The sequence below is a fragment of the Nycticebus coucang genome, chromosome 14, assembly GCF_027406575.1.
Source record: "Nycticebus coucang isolate mNycCou1 chromosome 14, mNycCou1.pri, whole genome shotgun sequence".
NCBI lineage: Eukaryota > Metazoa > Chordata > Mammalia > Primates > Lorisidae > Nycticebus > Nycticebus coucang.
This window is the reverse complement of record NC_069793.1, coordinates 84629885-84648357: the sequence shown is the minus strand read 5'-3', so window position 1 is coordinate 84648357 and position 18473 is coordinate 84629885. Positions and strand designations below refer to the sequence as shown.

The window sequence follows — 18473 nt, the reverse complement described above, 5'->3', positions numbered from 1 at the left end:
GTCTGAATAGAGGAACGGCATGCTATGGCTTATTTTTATATAGGGTCAGTCTGGCCCCTGTGTTAAGAAGTGATGAAGGGAGGTGGGAGCAGAATCAGGGAGTCCAGTTAGAAGGCTGTCAGGGTCCTGCAGATGAGGTAGGATGAGGGCATTGGGAGTGGAAGTGGTGGGATATGGACACATTCTGAATGTATTCTAAAGATAAAGATTGCAGGATTTCTTTCCTAGATTGGATGTGGAGTGTGAGAGCTGGAGAAGTCAAGGTTGACTCCCAAGGTTTTTGTCTGAGTGGCTGAAGTGCCGTTAACTGAGACAGGAAAGACTGAAGGTGGGGGGGAGCTTCAGATGGAAATTTGCAGAACTCAGTTTTTGACATGTTATTTGGAGGTGGCACTTTGTGAGCTTTCATTACATATTTAATTGGTGACTATCTGGAATCTCAGCCCTTCTCCCCCTACCAGTTATTTCTGCAGCTAGAGCCCTTTATGTTCCTCCCCGTCTTGTCTTTGGGCTCGTGGGGTTATAGTTACTTGGCTTGTGCTCAAGCCAAGTAAAATCTGGGGATTAAATGACCCCAGTTGTTTAATCATAAGCCCCATCCTTAGCTGCCTCCTATAGCCTCTGAGACTGAGATTTCCCAGTGTTGTGGTGGAAAATGGACTTGCTTCCCAAAGTGGTCCCTTTTTGGTGGCATCAGGACTTTGGCTTTATGTGTTTTTTCTCATATAGTTCCCAAACCACCTTCATCCACATTTCACCGTTCAAAAATTTGTTAACTTCTCTCCATTGTTGTTATCACTCCCCTTCTTAACTTGGGCAGTGTGGTTTGTATTTTTACAACCGCAAACTGTCATTTCAGGTTTTGTTTTCTTAAGAGACTTGGCATAAATGTACCTTCTATCCAAGTTAATAAAATTTCCACATACATATTCTTCTAGGATTTTTCTTTTTTTTTCAATTGAGTTTATTTTTCTCATTCAAATATACAATTAAATACAATGTTCTGTCAAATAAACATGTAATTTTTTTTTTTTTTTTTGCAGTTTTTGGCTGGGGCTGGGTTTGAACCCACCACCTCTGGCATACGGGGCTGAAGCCCTACTCCTTTGGGCCCTGGGCATTGCCCTAAACATGTAAATATTAAAATTTTTTGTTTGTCAAATTTTTTACTGTCATGATGTTGTGTTAATTGTGATTGATTCGTTCTGTGCTCCTGGCCCATTATTTCCTTTCTGACTTTTAGAATAGTCCTCATTTGTGAAATTACACGGGCTCCTAGAATAGTTCCTGTAACATTTTGGACACTCAATAAATACTTGTTGACGGTGCGAATAAAATATAGAAGAATTGCCCACATTAGATATTCTTATTCATTTTCAGGTTAATTCTCCAGTATTTTGTTCAACTGATGTTTACTTATTCAGTGGATACTCTCTATGTGTAAGGTGCTGTGGAATGTATAACAATGGTTGAGAAATAGTTCTTGATCTCAAAACATTTATGGTCCATTAATACAGAAAAAATTGCGCAAAAATAAAGAGGTAGACTATAATAAAGGGCATAAAAGTCATACAAATAATTTGAAGGGTTAAGGAAGTGAAGAATTTTTCTCAGCAGGAAGAATCAGGATGTCTTTATGAAATGTTGGCATTTGAGAGCAGCCCTGAAAACTTCCCAGGGTTCAACATGAAATGGAAGTAATATCATCCTAAATGAATAGACTAGTAAGTGAAGAGAAAAAGAGGTAGGAAAATGTATTAGTTGGTAAGTGTTGATTTAGCTGCATTAAAGTGAATTAAAGAGAAACATCAAATATAGAGTTGGAAAGAATTTGGAACAGATGTGGTTGGCCATAGGGCGTAAGACAGAAAGAATATAGGTATTTTCCATAGGTGGACACAAAAGGTTAATCAATAGGTTATTGCTGTAATGAGATGTTTTCTTTGGCAAGACTATTTGAAAGGACTTTAAAATTGATTGAATGCTGGCTGCAAGAGAAATGAGTGATATTACTGTGATATTTGAGCCTCTGTTGTGAGATGGATGGAGGTTCCATTTTCAGATATAGGAGAATCAGAAGGAAAAGATAGTTTAGGGAATAAGATAACAATAATTATATACATTGAATTTAGAGTAAATCCTTGATAGAAATGTTTAGCAGACAGTAAAATATGTGGGAGTAGAGCTTGGGAAGAAAGGGTCAAAAACGAAGACCTGAAAAAAGAATTAAAGAATATCATATTCTGTAATCATCTTCTCAGACTTATTAAGTTTGGGTACTGAACATTTAGATGTTACTATTTTAGAATCATTTGTGTACTGGTATATTATTGCATGACTTGTTTCAAAACCCAAAAACCATTACCATGTTTAAATTCTTTTTCATGTTGAAGAAATCCTTGTGCAATGACATCATTTTTACATTTATTTTCTAAACATGAGTTACACAATATTTCTTTATATACTTTTCTTCTTTTTTCTATATGAGTAGATTTAGGAGATATAGATGGTTTTTTGTTATGTGGATGAATTATATGGTGGTGAAGTCAGGGCTTTTACTTAACCTGTCAGCTGAATAATGTACATTGTAACCAACAGGTAATTTTCCATCCCTCATTTCCCTTCTACTCTTCACTCTTCTGAGTCTCCAAAGTTCATTAAGCCACTCTGTGGAGTAGGGGTATATTATTGCATGACCTGTTTTAAAAAAAACAAGTAGACCCATTGTTTAACTCCCACTTGTGAGTACATGTGGTGTGTGTTTTTCTGTTCCTGAGATACATTTTTGTAGGACTGTTACAAAATCATTAGTTTTTTTTTTTTTTTTTTGCAAATTAACAACCCAATGCTATATTGAACAAATAATTGAAAGGAAAGGCTTAATTTTTCTCCTTTGGATATAAAAGTACAAATTCTTCTAAATATATTATTATACTCAAATTTTGTCACCTTTTATTGTTCTTATTCTTTTTTTTTTTTTATTGTTGGGGATTCATTGAGGGTACAATAAGCCAGGTTACATTGATTGCGATTGTTAGGCAAAGTCCCTCTTGCAATCATGTCTTGCCCCATAAAGTGTGACACACACCAAAGCCCCACCCCCCTCCCTCCATCCCTCTTATTCTTAAACTTACGCGATGTGTATTTTGTTATTTACATTAAGGTCAACATGAACCAAAGTCAATTTTTTACATCTAGCAGATTAAAGTAAAATTCAATAATGTTTTCATATTTATAGTTAATTTAAACTTTCAAATATTTAAAATTTTAAATAAGCAGAGGCTTGTAACAAATTTTAACTATACATATGTGTAGAAATGGTGAGAATCCTCATTTTCTCTGCTTTCAATTTTACTTTCCAACAGTTAATATTCCCAATAGCTTATTATATATTCTCTTTAACTTTTTTCTGTACATGGAGAAAAGCGTCACTATCTTTTTATTTTAATTTGAACCTAACTTTGTATTATTCTAGAACGTTTTTAGCTAAAAATTGTCATAAGCTTTTGATATTTTTTTTAATATTTTTTGTATGTTTTAGGGGAAACAATATAGCTATAGATATCCTTTTTAAATAGTTTTTGTATGTTTTAGGGGAAACAATATAGCTATAGATGTCAATACTTTTATTATTGCTTTACTTTAAGAAGTTATCTATAGCTATTAAAAGACAGTGAGAAAACATTAAGGTATTATTATACTCTGCTTTGAGCAATTTTAGTGAATCTCAGTGTTATTTGTGCAAAGATAATAAAACGTGATTCTAAGATTTTTCTCCTTTTTTTTTTCAAATTACATACGCTAAAGCCATTCTGTATGATATTCATTGAAGGCCCCCTTTCTAAGATAAGGTGATAAGCTCAGGTAAAGAGTATGTTAAAAAGTCTGTTGTCTGAAATCCCAGCTGGTTTGGGAATTATGAGTGACTTATAAAGTTATCATCCCCAAGAGGTCGAGAGAAATAATATTGTGTGTTTTATCCATTCAAAACAAAACCATCCTTTGAAGTTCTGTTAATACATTTGGTTAGCACTTACAAGAGAATGGTTTACCATCTCCTATCAGACCTAAGGAAATGTTAAATACCATGGGTAATGACCTTTTACAATGTCTGCACTTACAGAATAGAATAGCAATATGGATATTTTGTAAAATATATATTTTCTTTTAAAATGCATTATGAGATTTATTCAAACCAGATGCACACTGAGGCACCCAGAGACAAACTTATTTGCTTCCCATCCTGGTATCTTCTTGGCTTAGATCATCTTTTTATAACTTAAGGTCTATTCACAGTGAAGGGCATCCCATGACGTGTGGATGCTCAGATTGGTAGCTGGGAACTCTGTTGGATGTGTTGCTTTCTGAGAGCTGCAGGTTTCATTACACAGAGGCACTGGCCTTAAGTAATATGAAATAAAAATGGTAGGTTGTTTTACAAAATAATAGCATCTTATTTAGAGATTTACTAATGACAAAACTTATCGTTTTCAGGGTTACTAAACTAAAATGTAAATGAATTAATTAATATGGGATCACAACTATAAATTAAACAATGATTTATTTATTTTATTTCACAATTTTATTTACTTAATGATTTATTTTTTATTTTTTAATTTATTAAACTAAATTTTTATTTTAGTTTATTTATTTAACAATTATTGATTAATGTTTAATAAATATACTTTAATACTATAAATGTTTAGACAATATCATTTAAAAATATTTCAATGTATTTTAAGACTTTACAGTGTGATTAGCAGTAATAATCAGAAACACTAATTGAAGAATGGTAATTTGAAAATTCCATGTTACCTCAATTCCAATTCCTGAACGTAGGTCGTCTGATTTTAGTTTGTTTATAGTTTATTATGGACAAATAATATCTACATTTTTAAATTAATGTTTTCACTGATTTTCCTTTTTGACTGATGAGTCGGTAGCCTATCTCCACTGAAGTCTTTATCTTCCTTTCCTTTCTTGCCTTATAGCACCCGCATGTGATCTACATTAACTGATCAAGTCAGGGAGTTCTGAGGCTTTAGACTTGGTTTATGTAATGATCATGGGCTGATCATTACAATGATTAGATCATGAAGCCCTTGAAAACACTGTCGTTTTTTGTTATCTGTGCGTTTAGCCTATATTTCCCCATAATTCGTATTGTTGCACACAAAAAAATTTTACTAATCTTGATCAAATGCCCTTTTTGTTCTTATTCTATTTGTGACTTTCACCCACGTTTTTGTCTTTGCTTTACTTGAGAAAGTGGCCTGCTGTTGTTAAAAACTAACAGACCTGGATCTCAATTTTGTCTTATCTTTTTACTAGTTGTAAAGTCTTGGGCGAGTCCTGAAATCTCAATTACTTAATTTCTTTACCTAGAAAGGACAGCTCTGTAAAGTTATTGAGAGATTTTATAGATAAAGCACTTAGCAATACCCTTGGTACATGGTACTTGATAAACATTGAGTAGTCACAGGCAGATGATCTTTGATTCATAACCCTTAGGTTAGATGTATTGTCAGAATTCAGAACTTACAGACTTTAAAAGGTATGAATATTCCACACATTATTTAATATTTCCAATAGGATGTGAGTCAATATTCTTAGATATAGGTCAGATAGTGCTCCAGATGAGTTATGAAAAAACTTGTTTTCAAATTTTTTTAATTTTGGAATTGTGGATAAGGGATTAAGAATCTGGAAAATTTAAGGGATTCCTCATTTTTCTTACTGTGAACTAATTTTTTTTTTCATTTAGACTACCTACATGTTTTCTAGATTTTCTAAATATGAAACCACAGATAATTTTTCTTATCTTCAATACCACAACTTATTTCCTTTCCTTGGTAGCCTCACAGCCTCAGTCCAGATTTCAAATGAAGTCAAATTATTTTTTGTAGTGGCAAAATTATTGGGCATGGAAAGTTCATATCAGATTGAGAATTTTGTTTCCCATGTAATTTGTTAGGATGGAAATATGACTAGGGAGAAAAAGACACAAAAATTTTTAGTTTTCATTTCTTTTTATGATTAAAAGCTGGCATCTCTAACATATGTCAATAGAAGGTGGTTTAGTAGGATTTATAGTTAAATGCAGTTTACAAGCAGTTTCAGGATTGTGTATAATTTATTTTATGTAAATATGAGTTTTAAGAGAAATGTAGATTGTCTTATTGACTGTTGACATTGCTGTTTTCCTCCACCAATGAACATCTATCTCAATTTTAGCTTCTTTCTATTATCTATTGACTTGGGGGACTTACTATGAGAAAAAAAGTTGTAATTAAATCATAGTCTGTTAATACATATTTATTGATTAAAATTCATTCCAGTTTTTTTTGTTGTTGTTGTTTTGTTTTGTTTTTTAGTGTCCTACTGAAACCAAAGCAACATTTGGGGTCCATCTTAAAATAGTAGGAGACTGGACAGGTATGTAGAACCTAAAGTTTTAAGATATATGTCTTGAAAATAATAAAACATAGTTTGAATGTGTATAACTACCAACATGTATAGAGATGTGAGTGTGTTCCAAGTTGTTGTTCTGTTTCTTTTTTTTACTTGTGCAGTTTTGACATCTATGTTTTCTTCTTGTAAAACACATTTTTGGAATCAAAATACCTTGGATATCAGCAATTATTAATAACATATTTTCCACTGTTTATTTGCATATGTTTGCAAATCGTAGCTTTCTGCCTATTTGTCCGATGTACAGACAACAGTGGGAAGATTGAAATGCATTTCTTAGTAAATGTGATTTTAAAATTTGTAGTTGGTTTGACTCTCAAAATAATCAAAATTTGGGATCTGGGTTATACAAATCTTTCAGTTCTTGCATGACCTTTTGTGTTGTCTCTCTCTCTCTTTCTGTGTATTTCACAGCCTCTTTGGAATAGTGATCACTTTTAATAGCAGGTCTATTAGTGATACTTTAATTATCTATTCAACAATTACTTTTTATTGTCTAAGAGATGCATTGAATTAACAGTTCTGAGTAATTAAAAAGAAATATTATTGATTCTTATATTCCCTTAACCCACCAGAGTGACTGACAAGTTGATGTTCAGTTGGCTTGTTGATTGGTTAAGAAAAGAACACAGGCATAAAAATAAATGCAAACGTAAATTTAAATATTGTTATAATTAAGTGATAAGCAAGGAGATGGCTTGTAAAACTACAGTCAATCACACACACAAAAATGTAGATTTGATGTAATCTAGGACTGTAAGAAAAAATTCACAGAGAAGACAGAATTTGAGCTAAACACTGGAAATCAGATAAATGAAAAAAGATGTAGGAATTTTTATCCTTTTTCTTTTAATTATAATGGGTACATAATACTTGCATATCTTTACGAGGCACATATGATGTTTTCATACAGGCATCATATAATGTGAATTAATCAGATTAGGATAATTTGCGTATCCGTCACTTCAAACAGTTATTTCCTTATATTAGAAACACTCCTCTTCTAAAAAAAAAAAAAAAAGAAACACTCCCCTTCTACTCTTAAGGTTATTTTAAAGTATATCTGGAGTTATTTTTTATTGTACTCAACTTTGTCGTAATATCAAATATTGTTCATTCTATCTATTGAACTATTTAATATATTTTTGTACCCATTAATCATCCCTACTTTATCCGCTCTCCCTGTTACCCTTCCCAGCCTCTGGTAGCAGTCTTTCTATTCTCTGTCTCCATGAGATGAATTGATTTTAATATTTAGCTCCCACGTATAAGAGAAAAGCTGTAACATATGTCTTTTCTGTGCTAAGCGTATTGTACTTAGCATAAGATTTTCCGTATTCATCCACGTTATTGCAAGTGGCAGGTTTTCATTCTTTCTTGTGGTTATATAATATCCATTGGGTATGAGCACAAATTTTTTATCTATTCATTTGGTGATGGACACTTAGATGGATTCCAAATTTTGGCAATGAATATGGGAGTACAGATACTTTTTTTACATACTTATTTTTCATCTTTTGGCTATACATATAACCAGCGGATTACTGAGTCATATAGTAGTTTTATTTTCAGTTTTTAAGGAACTTCATGCTATCCTCCATAGTAGTTACACTAAATTACATTCCCACTAACAGTGTCCAAGGTTCCCCTTTCTCCACATTCTTGCCAGCATTTGTTATGACCTGTCTTTCTTTTTGATAAAAAGAAACCTGGGTGAGATGATATCTCATTGTAGTTTGGTTTTGCATTTCTCAGATGACTAAGGATGTTGAACTTTTTTTTTTCATATACCTGTTGGCTATTTGTATGTCTTCTTTTGATAAATGTCTATTCAGATCCTTAGTCCATTTTTAAATCAAATCAATATCTTCCTGTCAAGTTGTTGGAACTCTTTGTATATTCTAGTTATTAATTCCTCATCAGATGGGTGGTTCCTCATTCTGTCGATTGTCTGTTTACTTTATTGATTAATTTTTTTGCTATGCATAAGATTTTTACCTTAATGTGATTCCATTTGTCCAATTTTGTTTGGATTGCCTGTGCTTTAGAGGTATTACTCAAGGAGGATTTGTTCTCCAGTATTTTCTTTTAGCATTTCATAGATTGGGTCTTAGATTTAAGTCTTCCATTCATTTTGGTTTTATTTTTGTATATGGTAAGGGATAAGGGGCCTAATTTTATTGTTCTGTATGTGGGTATCTAGTGTTCTCAGCACCATTTATTGAAAAGACTGCCCATTCTCCACTGTATGTTCTTGGGACCTTTGTGAAAGATAAGTTCACTACAGATATGTGGATCTATTTCTGGATTCACTATTTGTTACAATGGTCTATGTGTCTGTTTTCTGCCAGTACCATGCTGTTTTTTTTTTTTATTAAATCATAAACACATAGATCATGTATACATTAATGCATTTATGGGGTACATTGTGCTGATTTCATATACAGTTAGGAAAGCTTACATCACATTGGTTAATATATACCTCATCTCGTTTACTTAATTATTGTGTTAAGACACTCATACTCTATACCTAATAGATCCGACATGTACCCTTGCATTATGCACCATAGGTGTGATCCCACCATTCACCCACCCTCGATCTGACCTCTGCCCTCCCCTCCCATATCCCCCTCCTCCCTCCTTCATTTTGGGCCATAGTTGTGATCTATTCTTCATATGAAAATGTGAGTGATTGTAAATTGGTTTCATAATAGTACTGAGTACATTAGATATTTTTTCTTCAATTCTTGAGAACTTTACTAAGTAGGATATGTTCCAGCTCCATCCATGTAAATGTAAAGGAGATAAAGTCTCCATCTTTCTTTTTAAGGCTGCATAATATTCCATGGCATACATACACCACAATTTATTAATCCATTCATAGGTCGATAGGCACTTGTGCTTCTTCCTTGACTTGGCTATTACAAATTGAGCTGCAATGAACAATCTGGTGCAAATATCTTTGTTATACAGTGATTTTTGGTCTTTTGGATATACAGCTAGTAGAGGAATTGTAGGATCAAATGGCAGGTCTACTTTTAGCTCCCTGAGTATTCTCCATACTTCTTTCCAAAAGGTACATATTAGCTTGCACTCCCACCAGCAGTGCAGAAGTGTTCCCTTTTCTCCACATCCAAGCCAACATCTGTAGTTTTGAGATTTTGTTATGTGAGCCACTCTTACTGGAGTTAGATGGTATCTCAAACTGGTTTTGGTTTGCATTTCTCTGATGATTAAAGATAATGAGCATTTTTTCATGTGTCTATAGGCCATGTGCCTATCTTCTTCAGAGAAGCTTTGGTTCAAGTGCCTTGCCCACAATGAAATAGGATTACTTATTCTTTTCTTATTTAATAAGTTTGAGTTCTCTGTGGATTCTGGTTATCAAGCCTTTGTCAGAAGCATAACCTGAAATATTGTCTCCCATTTTGAGGGCTGTTTGCTTGCTTTACTTGTGTTCTTGGCTGGGCAGAGCTTTTTAGTTTTATCAGATCCCATTAATGTATTTTTGGTGTTGCTTCTGTTGCCTGGGGGATCCTCCTCATAAAGTATTCTCCCAGGACAGTTTCTTCCAGTGTTTCTCCTGCATTCTGTTCATGAATCTTTATAGTTTTATGTCTTATGTTTAAATCTTTTATCCAGTGAGAGTCAATTTAGTTAATGGTGAAAGGTGTGGGTCCAGTTTCAGTCTTCTACAAGACGCCAGACAATTCTCCCAGCACCATTTGTTAAATAGGGACTCTTTTCCCCAATTTATATTTTTGATGGGCTTATCAAAGATCAAATGATGATAAGGGAATCTTTCCCCCAATTTATATTTTTGATGGGCTTATCAAAGATCAAATGATGAATGATGATGGGTTCATCTTTTGGTTCTCAATTCTGTTCCATACATCTACCTCTCTATTTTTGTGCCACTACCATGCTGTTTTGATCACTATAGATTTATAGTATAGTTTGAAGTCTGGTAGCATGATTCCTCCTGATTTGTTTTTATTTCTGAGTAATGTCTTGGCTATTTGAGGTTTTTTCTGGTTCCATATAAAATGAAGTACTATTTTTTCCAGATCTTTAAAGTATGATGGTGGTGCTTTGATAAGGATTGCATTAAATTTGTAAATTGCTTTAGGTAATATGGACATTTTAACAGTGTTGATTCTTCCGAGCCATGAGCATGGTATGTTTTTCCGTTTGTTAAATCTTTAGCTATTTCTTTTCTCAGAGTTTCAGAATTCTCTTTATAGAGGTCTTTCACATCCTTTGTTAGGTAAATTCCCCCCAATTTCAGCTTCTTTGGCACAACTGTAAAGGAAATAGAGTCCTTGACTGTTTTTTCAGCTTGACTGTTATTGGTATATATAAAAGCTACTGATTTGTGAGTATTGATTTTGTATCCTGAGACACTACTGTATTCCTTGATCACTTCTAAGAGTTATGGTTGAGTCCCTGGGGTTTTCCAGGTATAAAATAATATCATCTGTGAAGAATGAAAGTTTGATCTCCTCTGACCGTATTTGTATGCCCTTGATCACCTTCTCTTGCCTGATTGCAATGGCTAAGACTTCCATTACAATGGTAAAAAGCAGTGGAGAAAATGGGCAACCTTGCCTGTTTCCTGACCTGAGTGGAAATGTTTTCAGTTTTACTCCATTCAGTATGATACTAGCTGTGGATTTGCTGTAGATGGCCTCTATCAGTTTAAGAAAAGTCCCTTCTATGCCTATTTTCTTAAGTGTTTTGATCATGAACGGATGCTGGATATTGTCAAAAGCTATTTCTGAATCTATTGAAAGAATCATATGTTCTTTGTTTTTTAGTTGGTTTATGTGATGTATTATATTTATAGATTTACGAATATTGAACCAACCTTGAGACTGTGGGATAAAACCCAGTTGGTCATGGTATATAATTGGTTTGATGTGTTGCTGGATTCTGTTTGCTAGGATCTTATTGAATATTTTTGCATCTATGTTGATTAAAGATACTGGTCTATAGTTTTCTTTTCTTGTTGGGTCTTTTCCTGGTTTGGGGATCAGGGTGGTATTTGCTTCATTGAATATTTTGGGATGTATTCCTTCTTTTTCGATGTTTTGGAAAAGGTCAAGTAATATAGGTACTAGTTCCTTTTTAAAGGTTTGGTAGAATTCTGATGTGAAGCCATCTGGTCCCGGACTCTTCTTTTTGGGGAGATTTCATATAGTTGATTCTATTTCAGTACTTGATATAGGTCTGTTCAGCATTTTCAATTCTTTCTGATTAAGCTGAGAAGGTTGGCATGCTTCCAAGTATTCATTAAGGATTATTTTAATTTCTGAGTTGTCTGTTGTTATTTCGCCTTTGTCACTTTTTATGGATGATATTATGGACCTTAATTTTCTGTTTTTAGTTAGGTTGGTCAAAGGTTTATCAATTATGTTGACTTTTTCAAAAACCAACTTTTTGTTTCATTGATCTTTTGAATATTTTTCTTTTAATTTTCATTTAAGTCTGCTCTAATTTTAGTTATTTCTTTCTTTCTGCTGGTTTTGGGGTTGGCATGTTCTTTTCCAGTTGGAAAAGATGTTCCATTAAGTTATTGACTTCTTCTCTTTGCATTCTCTTGCAATGTTATAAATTTCCTGCTAAGTACTGCCTTTGCAGTATCCTACAGGTTCTGATAATTCATGTCTTCATTATTGTTTTGTTCCAAAAAATTGGCAATTTCTTTCTTAATCTCATCTATGACCCAGCTATCATTCAGCATAAGGTTATTTAGTTTCCATGTCTCTGTATGAGTGTGCAGATACCTGTTATTGGTAAGTTCAACTTTTATTCCATGATGATCTGAGAAAATACAAGGAATACTTTCTATACTTTTAAATTTGCTGAGATTAGCCTTGTGACCCAAGATGTGATCAGTTTTGGAGGATGTTCCATGGGCTGATGAGAAGAATGTGTATTCCGTTCTGTTAGGATGAATTGTTCTGTAGATGTCTGTTAAATTCAATTATTGTATGGTGAAGTTTAAGTCCAAAATTTCTTTGCTTAGTTTCTTATTGGAGGATCTATCCAACACTGCCAAAGGGATAAAATCTCCAACTATTTTGGTGCTGGAAGATATTAAATTGCTCATGTCTGTTAGGGTCTCCTTTATAAATTGAAGAGCTTTCCAGTTGGGCACATAAATGTTAATAATTAACATCTTATCATGTTGATCGTTTCCCTTAACAAATATAAAGTGACCATCCTTGTCTTTCCTTACTTTTGTTGGTTTAAAGCCTAGTGTATCTGTAAATAAAATTGCCACCCCTGCTTTTTTTCTGATTTCCGTTTGTCTGGATGACAGATGCCCATCCCTTCACCCTGAGTCTATATTTATCCCTTAAGGTAAGATGAGATTCTTGTATGCAGCAGATATCTTGCCTGAGTTTTTGTATGCAGTCAGCTAATCTGTGCCTCTTTAGCAGACAATTTAATCCATTCACCGAGAGTATTGATAAGCCTGGTGGTATTATGGGTGCCAAGTTTTTCAAAAGACCAGTGGACATTTTTAATCCTTTTGCCACTGTGTAAGTTGGGTTTTGATCAATAATTTCTGAGTGAGTTTACTTTGGTGGTAGAGCATTGTGCTGGTCATTATGGAGGATAGGTCTGGGGCTATCCTGAAGAGCTGGTTTCGTTTTGGCAAATTTCTTCAACATGTGTATGTCATTAAAATATTTAACTTCTCTTTCATAAATGAAGCTCAGCTTAGGTGGATACAGGATCCTGGGTTGAAAGTACCATGCTATTTTGGTTACCACAGCTCTGTAGTATAATTTGAAGGCAAGTAATGTGATTCCTCTAGGTTTATTTATTTATTTATTTATTTATTTGAAACAATAACTATGACTTTGTCTACTCTGGGTCTTTTGTGGTTATATATAAATTTGAAAATTATTTTTTGTTTCTGTCAAGAATGTCTTTGTTATTTTGATGGTATTTGCGTTCAACCTGTAGATTGCCTTGGGTAGTATATGCATTTTAACTATTGATTCTTCCTATCCATGAGTGTGGAATAACATATAGAAATTTTAAGTGAAATTCACAGCATTGTCAAAAATCAAGGGATGTAATGATTGAACTATACTTTGGAAGGATGAGTTGATGAACTCTCAAGTAATCAAACCAAAGCAAAGTCAGTCCAATTAAAAACAAACAAATAAAAAAAATTAAAAGTCAATCAAACAAAAGTAACAATTTTGTGCTAGGGAGTGGTTACTTCGGGACAACTTGGCAAAGATTATGAATGCCTTGACAATATATTATAATAATCTAGAGACTTTTGGGGAACCTATAAAGGATTTGGAATACCATAATCAGTACAGTATTAGTAGTTGCTAGTTGTATGTATCAGAATAAAGGGAAGATTTGTAGGTAAGTACTTGAAAGTTGAAGAAAAGGAGGCAGTGGAGAGGTAAAGATGAAAACTGGAAGGACTGGCTTTGTGAGCACAAGTTGATAAGTTGGCACTGGAAAGGAGAAACCAATTCCATAAAAATTAGGGAAGGATAAGATGTTGAGTAATAAGAAATAAATATTTTGGCATTAGGAGAAGGGTAGTTGGCATAAGGAGCTTAGGTTATATAGTTTAAACACAGATAATGGTAGTATGTGTAAAGTTCTCTGCTGTTAGAAAAAGAAGCCGGCTTGGAATTGGAGACTTGAAAAAAACAAAGAAAATACTCAACAGAGGATTTATTGGATAAAAACTAAATGAATCAAAATGATCTTTGAGCAGTAATGATCTATTTTTAATCATAAAAACAGGTTTTTATAAATAATGTTCATGGAGTAGTATTCAGAAAAGATCATTGTCATCCCCTGATGAGAAAACACTGGTGTAGCATGGATGTAGTCCTTCTCATGATATGCCCTGAGTCCACAAGTTTTTTTTTTTTTTTTCTTTTTTGCACTGTTTTGGAAATACAGAATAAGGGAAGTTTTTGTTTGTCAAAAATCCCCAATGTAACCAGAACTAAGTTCAGTAATAAATTGTAATTGATAGAATTCAGATATAGCATTCTGAATTCAAAAACAGATGTAATTGATAGAACTCAGATATAGAACTCTATCAATAGAATAGATTCACATATAGAATTCTATCAATTGAATTCTTCACAATCTGAATTGTAATAGAAAACAAGCACATTGAAGGCATAATTTAATTCATAACAATAAGCAAAAACATTTTGATGGTTTATTACTGGCTATTATTACTGAATTTTCTCACAAAGTTTTTGTCTATCACCAGTAGCTCATTAAAATAAATGAATATCTCCACATTTATTTTAATCATCTCTATTAGGAACACTTGCTATTGTAAACTTTATCCTTTCTCTAATGGTACTATGCCATTGAGAGAAACAGGATCATTCTATTTGGACAGTTCAGTTCAGGTCAGCTGCTTTTCAATTAATAGATCTTTTTTGTTGTTGACTTAGAAAAAAACATTGAGCATTCATGCAGAGAACCTATAAATAATTGTGTCACTATCTGACACTTAGGAGGTTATTTAGTTGCCTTAAAACAGTGAGATTATAATTATTGAAAGAAAAATAGGAAGTTACCCTTGAGATAAAAGATCACTAGTTTTTACTCTAATGTAATTGACTGAAATTCAGTATTGACAGCAGTAGGTATAGGACACACTAAAGAGGTGCTTATGAGGTTTAATATCAGATTTATTTTTTAAAACTGACTTAAAGATATCTAATATCTTTCTTTAGTTTTCTTTGTTATGAATTGGCAGTGTACAGGAACTAAAGAACAGGTTTAAGATGGCTCAACAAGTGATCTTGCTAAGACTGATCCATTCCACACAGCTCCAGAGTGCCCTAGAAGTTAGTGAAACAGATGTACAGGACAGGGGTCAAAATTTCATATTTGGAGCTTGACAGCACATATACTAAAATTGGAACCATATAGAGAAGATCGTCTGAAAATATCTTGGTTATCTCTTCTTTAGATATGATTACTGTTGATTAATGTCTGACATAATGTTATGCTCTTGATTATTTTAGTGATCTAACTAACAACTTATCACAGAGAGTTTAGAATTTTGCTACAAAAGTATTATATGTGTATAATATCCATATGTAATTAATCTAAAACTTTTGCCATTGATCAATTCTATAGTTAACGAATTGGCAATAATGTGCATAAACATGCAATGACGGGTTCATTGTATGTATCACATGACAACTTTTCCTCGAATCTTAGGTATAAGTTTTCATGCTGTCTACTGGAAAAGCTTTCTATATTCAGAATATATAGTTAACTGTGAGCATGATAGTGGGAAAACAGGACCATAACATTGTAAATTTGCATTGATCATATAATTTTTTGACTCCTCAACATTCAAGTAATCTTAGATATAGATTTAGCTAAGGATTGGACAAAAAAGAGATGATAAATTTATCTGTATGTATTTCTTTGTTAACTACAGAAGCCAGTCATGTTTCATACTCTATCCAGCTAATTTTCTATGAAAAAAATTAAAACAGAACATGTGCTATGTGTTTAAAGTAATTTTTTTCAGTTTTTGAACTCCTTGATGGATTATAACCACAGTAAATCATGTTATTAGTTTATGATGACAGTATACTTTAGAACATTGTGTCATTGCCTCAATAGTATATATAACTATGAATGTCTTTTGGTTGCTGCAAAAAGAGCAAAACAAACAAACAAAAAAAGTGTTCCTATTAAATACTGACTCCATTTTGAAGAACATGCCCAAAGAAGAGATTTAAATAAAAAGAAAAGGCTTGAGCAGACTGACTTCTTAGAACAGCACAAATCATATTTGGATTGCTGAATCTCACATGTTTTACATAATTTATGTTCACCTATTGCAAACTTTAGTCTAAGCCCATAATAAATATTTATTATCAATTGCTACATCCACAAAAAGACTGGAAGTACTCTTTTATTGTTGTTGTTACTATGACTAGTAAATTACAATGGCTGGTTATTTGTGGAAGATAATATTTTGTTATTTTTGCTAAAAATCAAATACGTGTTAACCACCTACTAGGTTCCGGACTCTATGGTAATCTCTAGAAATATAGCATTTGCCAAAACAAACAAGGTCCCTGCCCTGCTGTAGGAGAGACTGTGTTCTGGTCCGGAGTGGGCGGGTATAATCCTTTTGAAAAAGCTTTTGTGATGCTTCTACCTCCTGTCATAAGGCCCTGGTGTTTGGATTGTGGCAGCATCACCTACACCCTGTATCCCACCATCCTCTATGTATAATGGCTGCTACCTGCTACCCTCTGGATTTCTTTAGCGTCTTAAATTTGGTTTCTTACTTTTTTCCCTCAGCTGAGTCACTAGTTCCTTCTATTAGACTCCTTCCAGTTAAATTATGAAGAGTTGAGTTTCTGGCTAGATCTGGACTGTTACAGGAGATTAGCAAAGATTTCTGAACAAAGCCCTGAACGGAGAGAAATAATACCCTGTTTCCCCGAAAATAAGACAGTGTCTTATTTTAAGGTGTGCTCCCAAAGATGTGCTAGGTCTTATTTTCAGGGGATGTCTTATCTTTCCTGTAAGTAGGTCTTATTTTCGGAAGATGTCTTATTTTCGGGGAAACAGGGTATAAGGGGGAAAAACATTTAAGGCAGATGTAAGAAGAGGTGCAAAAACCCAGACTGAGCCAAATACTCATGTTCAAAGACCAGCACGAGATGCAGCATTACTGACACTGAGTAAGTCAGAAGGTGGAGTTCATAAGTCTGAGTCACTCAGTGTTCTACAGAACAGCAGAAAGAGGGATGGAGGGAGGGGGGTGGGGCCTTGGTGTGTGTCACACTTTATGGGGGCAGGACATGATTGCAAGAGGGACTTTACCTAACAATTGCAATCAGTGTAACCTGGCTTATTGTACCCTCAATGAATCCCCAACAATAAAAAAAAAAATTTTGAAAATAAATAAATAAATAAATAAATACCCCCCCCCCAAAAAAAAAAAAGAAAGGAAGAAGACTAGGTTAGAGGCAAAGACACTGAATTAAAGATGTGTCATAGTGTCAAGGAAGTGGAGGAGTTTATCTTCTTAGTTCTGAGAAAGGAGAGCTCCATGGCCACACTTCCCAAACCCCAGCCTGAGGACCTGCACAGGTCCTTGGCCTTTTGCTTCCTGATGGCACCACAGGAGGTGAGCAGCAGGGGAGGGAGCAAAGCTTTGTCTGTCTTTGTAGCTGACATCACTGGCAGCGCTGTCTGAGCTCCACTGACTGGTTAGCGGTGGCATTAAGTGCTCCTTGGAGCGGGAAGCTGGTACATGTGAGGCATCTAAGTTACTTTCTCCTTATAAGAATCTAATGTGTTCCCCACAAGTTCATGGAAAAATTGTCTTCTATGAAACCAGTGCCTGGTGTAAAAAAAGCTGGGGACCTCTGGTTTATGGTGTCCAGTGAAACAGGACTGAAAATTAGCTATGGGAGAGGACTGCTAGCCCCAGAAAAATCACGTCCTTAGGAAAATATGAGGAAGAGGTGTAGGGATGGTATAGACTGCTGTGAATTACGGAGTAACTTGGAAAGCAGTAAGTTGAGAGAGTTAGCGTACAAAAAGAGACACATCACAAATGGGCCTATTTTTCAATTCTTCCCGTTTCTACATATTCCCAGAACTCTGAAAATAATTGAATTTATACTGATCTGGCCTGTGATTATAGTGGGGGACGAGGAACAAATACAGAAGCAATTACCTGTGTATACATGTTGGTGGATCTGGGTCAGGAGGAGGATAAACCTATTATATCTTAAAGTATATATGCTTTGTATAATGAAACCCTGATATTGTAGCCTCTTGTGAGTCTTTGTGGAAATCATTGAAGACAATTAATTCATCCATTTGATGGAACTTTACGTAGCTTATTTGCTATCATAATATAATAAATGATTCAATAGATGTTAGCTAGGCCTAAATCTCTATTTCATAGCCTCAGAAACCAAGACAATGAGAAGCGCATTATA

At 34.0% G+C, this 18473-nt stretch overlaps 1 protein-coding gene across 4 annotated transcripts in view; it reads left to right on the top strand.

Moving 5' to 3' along the window:
* Nucleotides 1–18473, top strand: part of NOX4 (NADPH oxidase 4) — a 178746-nt gene that overhangs the window by 91925 nt on the left and 68348 nt on the right. For all 4 annotated transcript variants that reach the window (XM_053562167.1, XM_053562166.1, XM_053562169.1 and 1 more), the window contains one exon: nt 6375–6435. In XM_053562167.1, coding sequence (XP_053418142.1) covers nt 6375–6435 — 61 coding nt within the window. The remainder of the gene's footprint in view (nt 1–6374; nt 6436–18473) is intronic.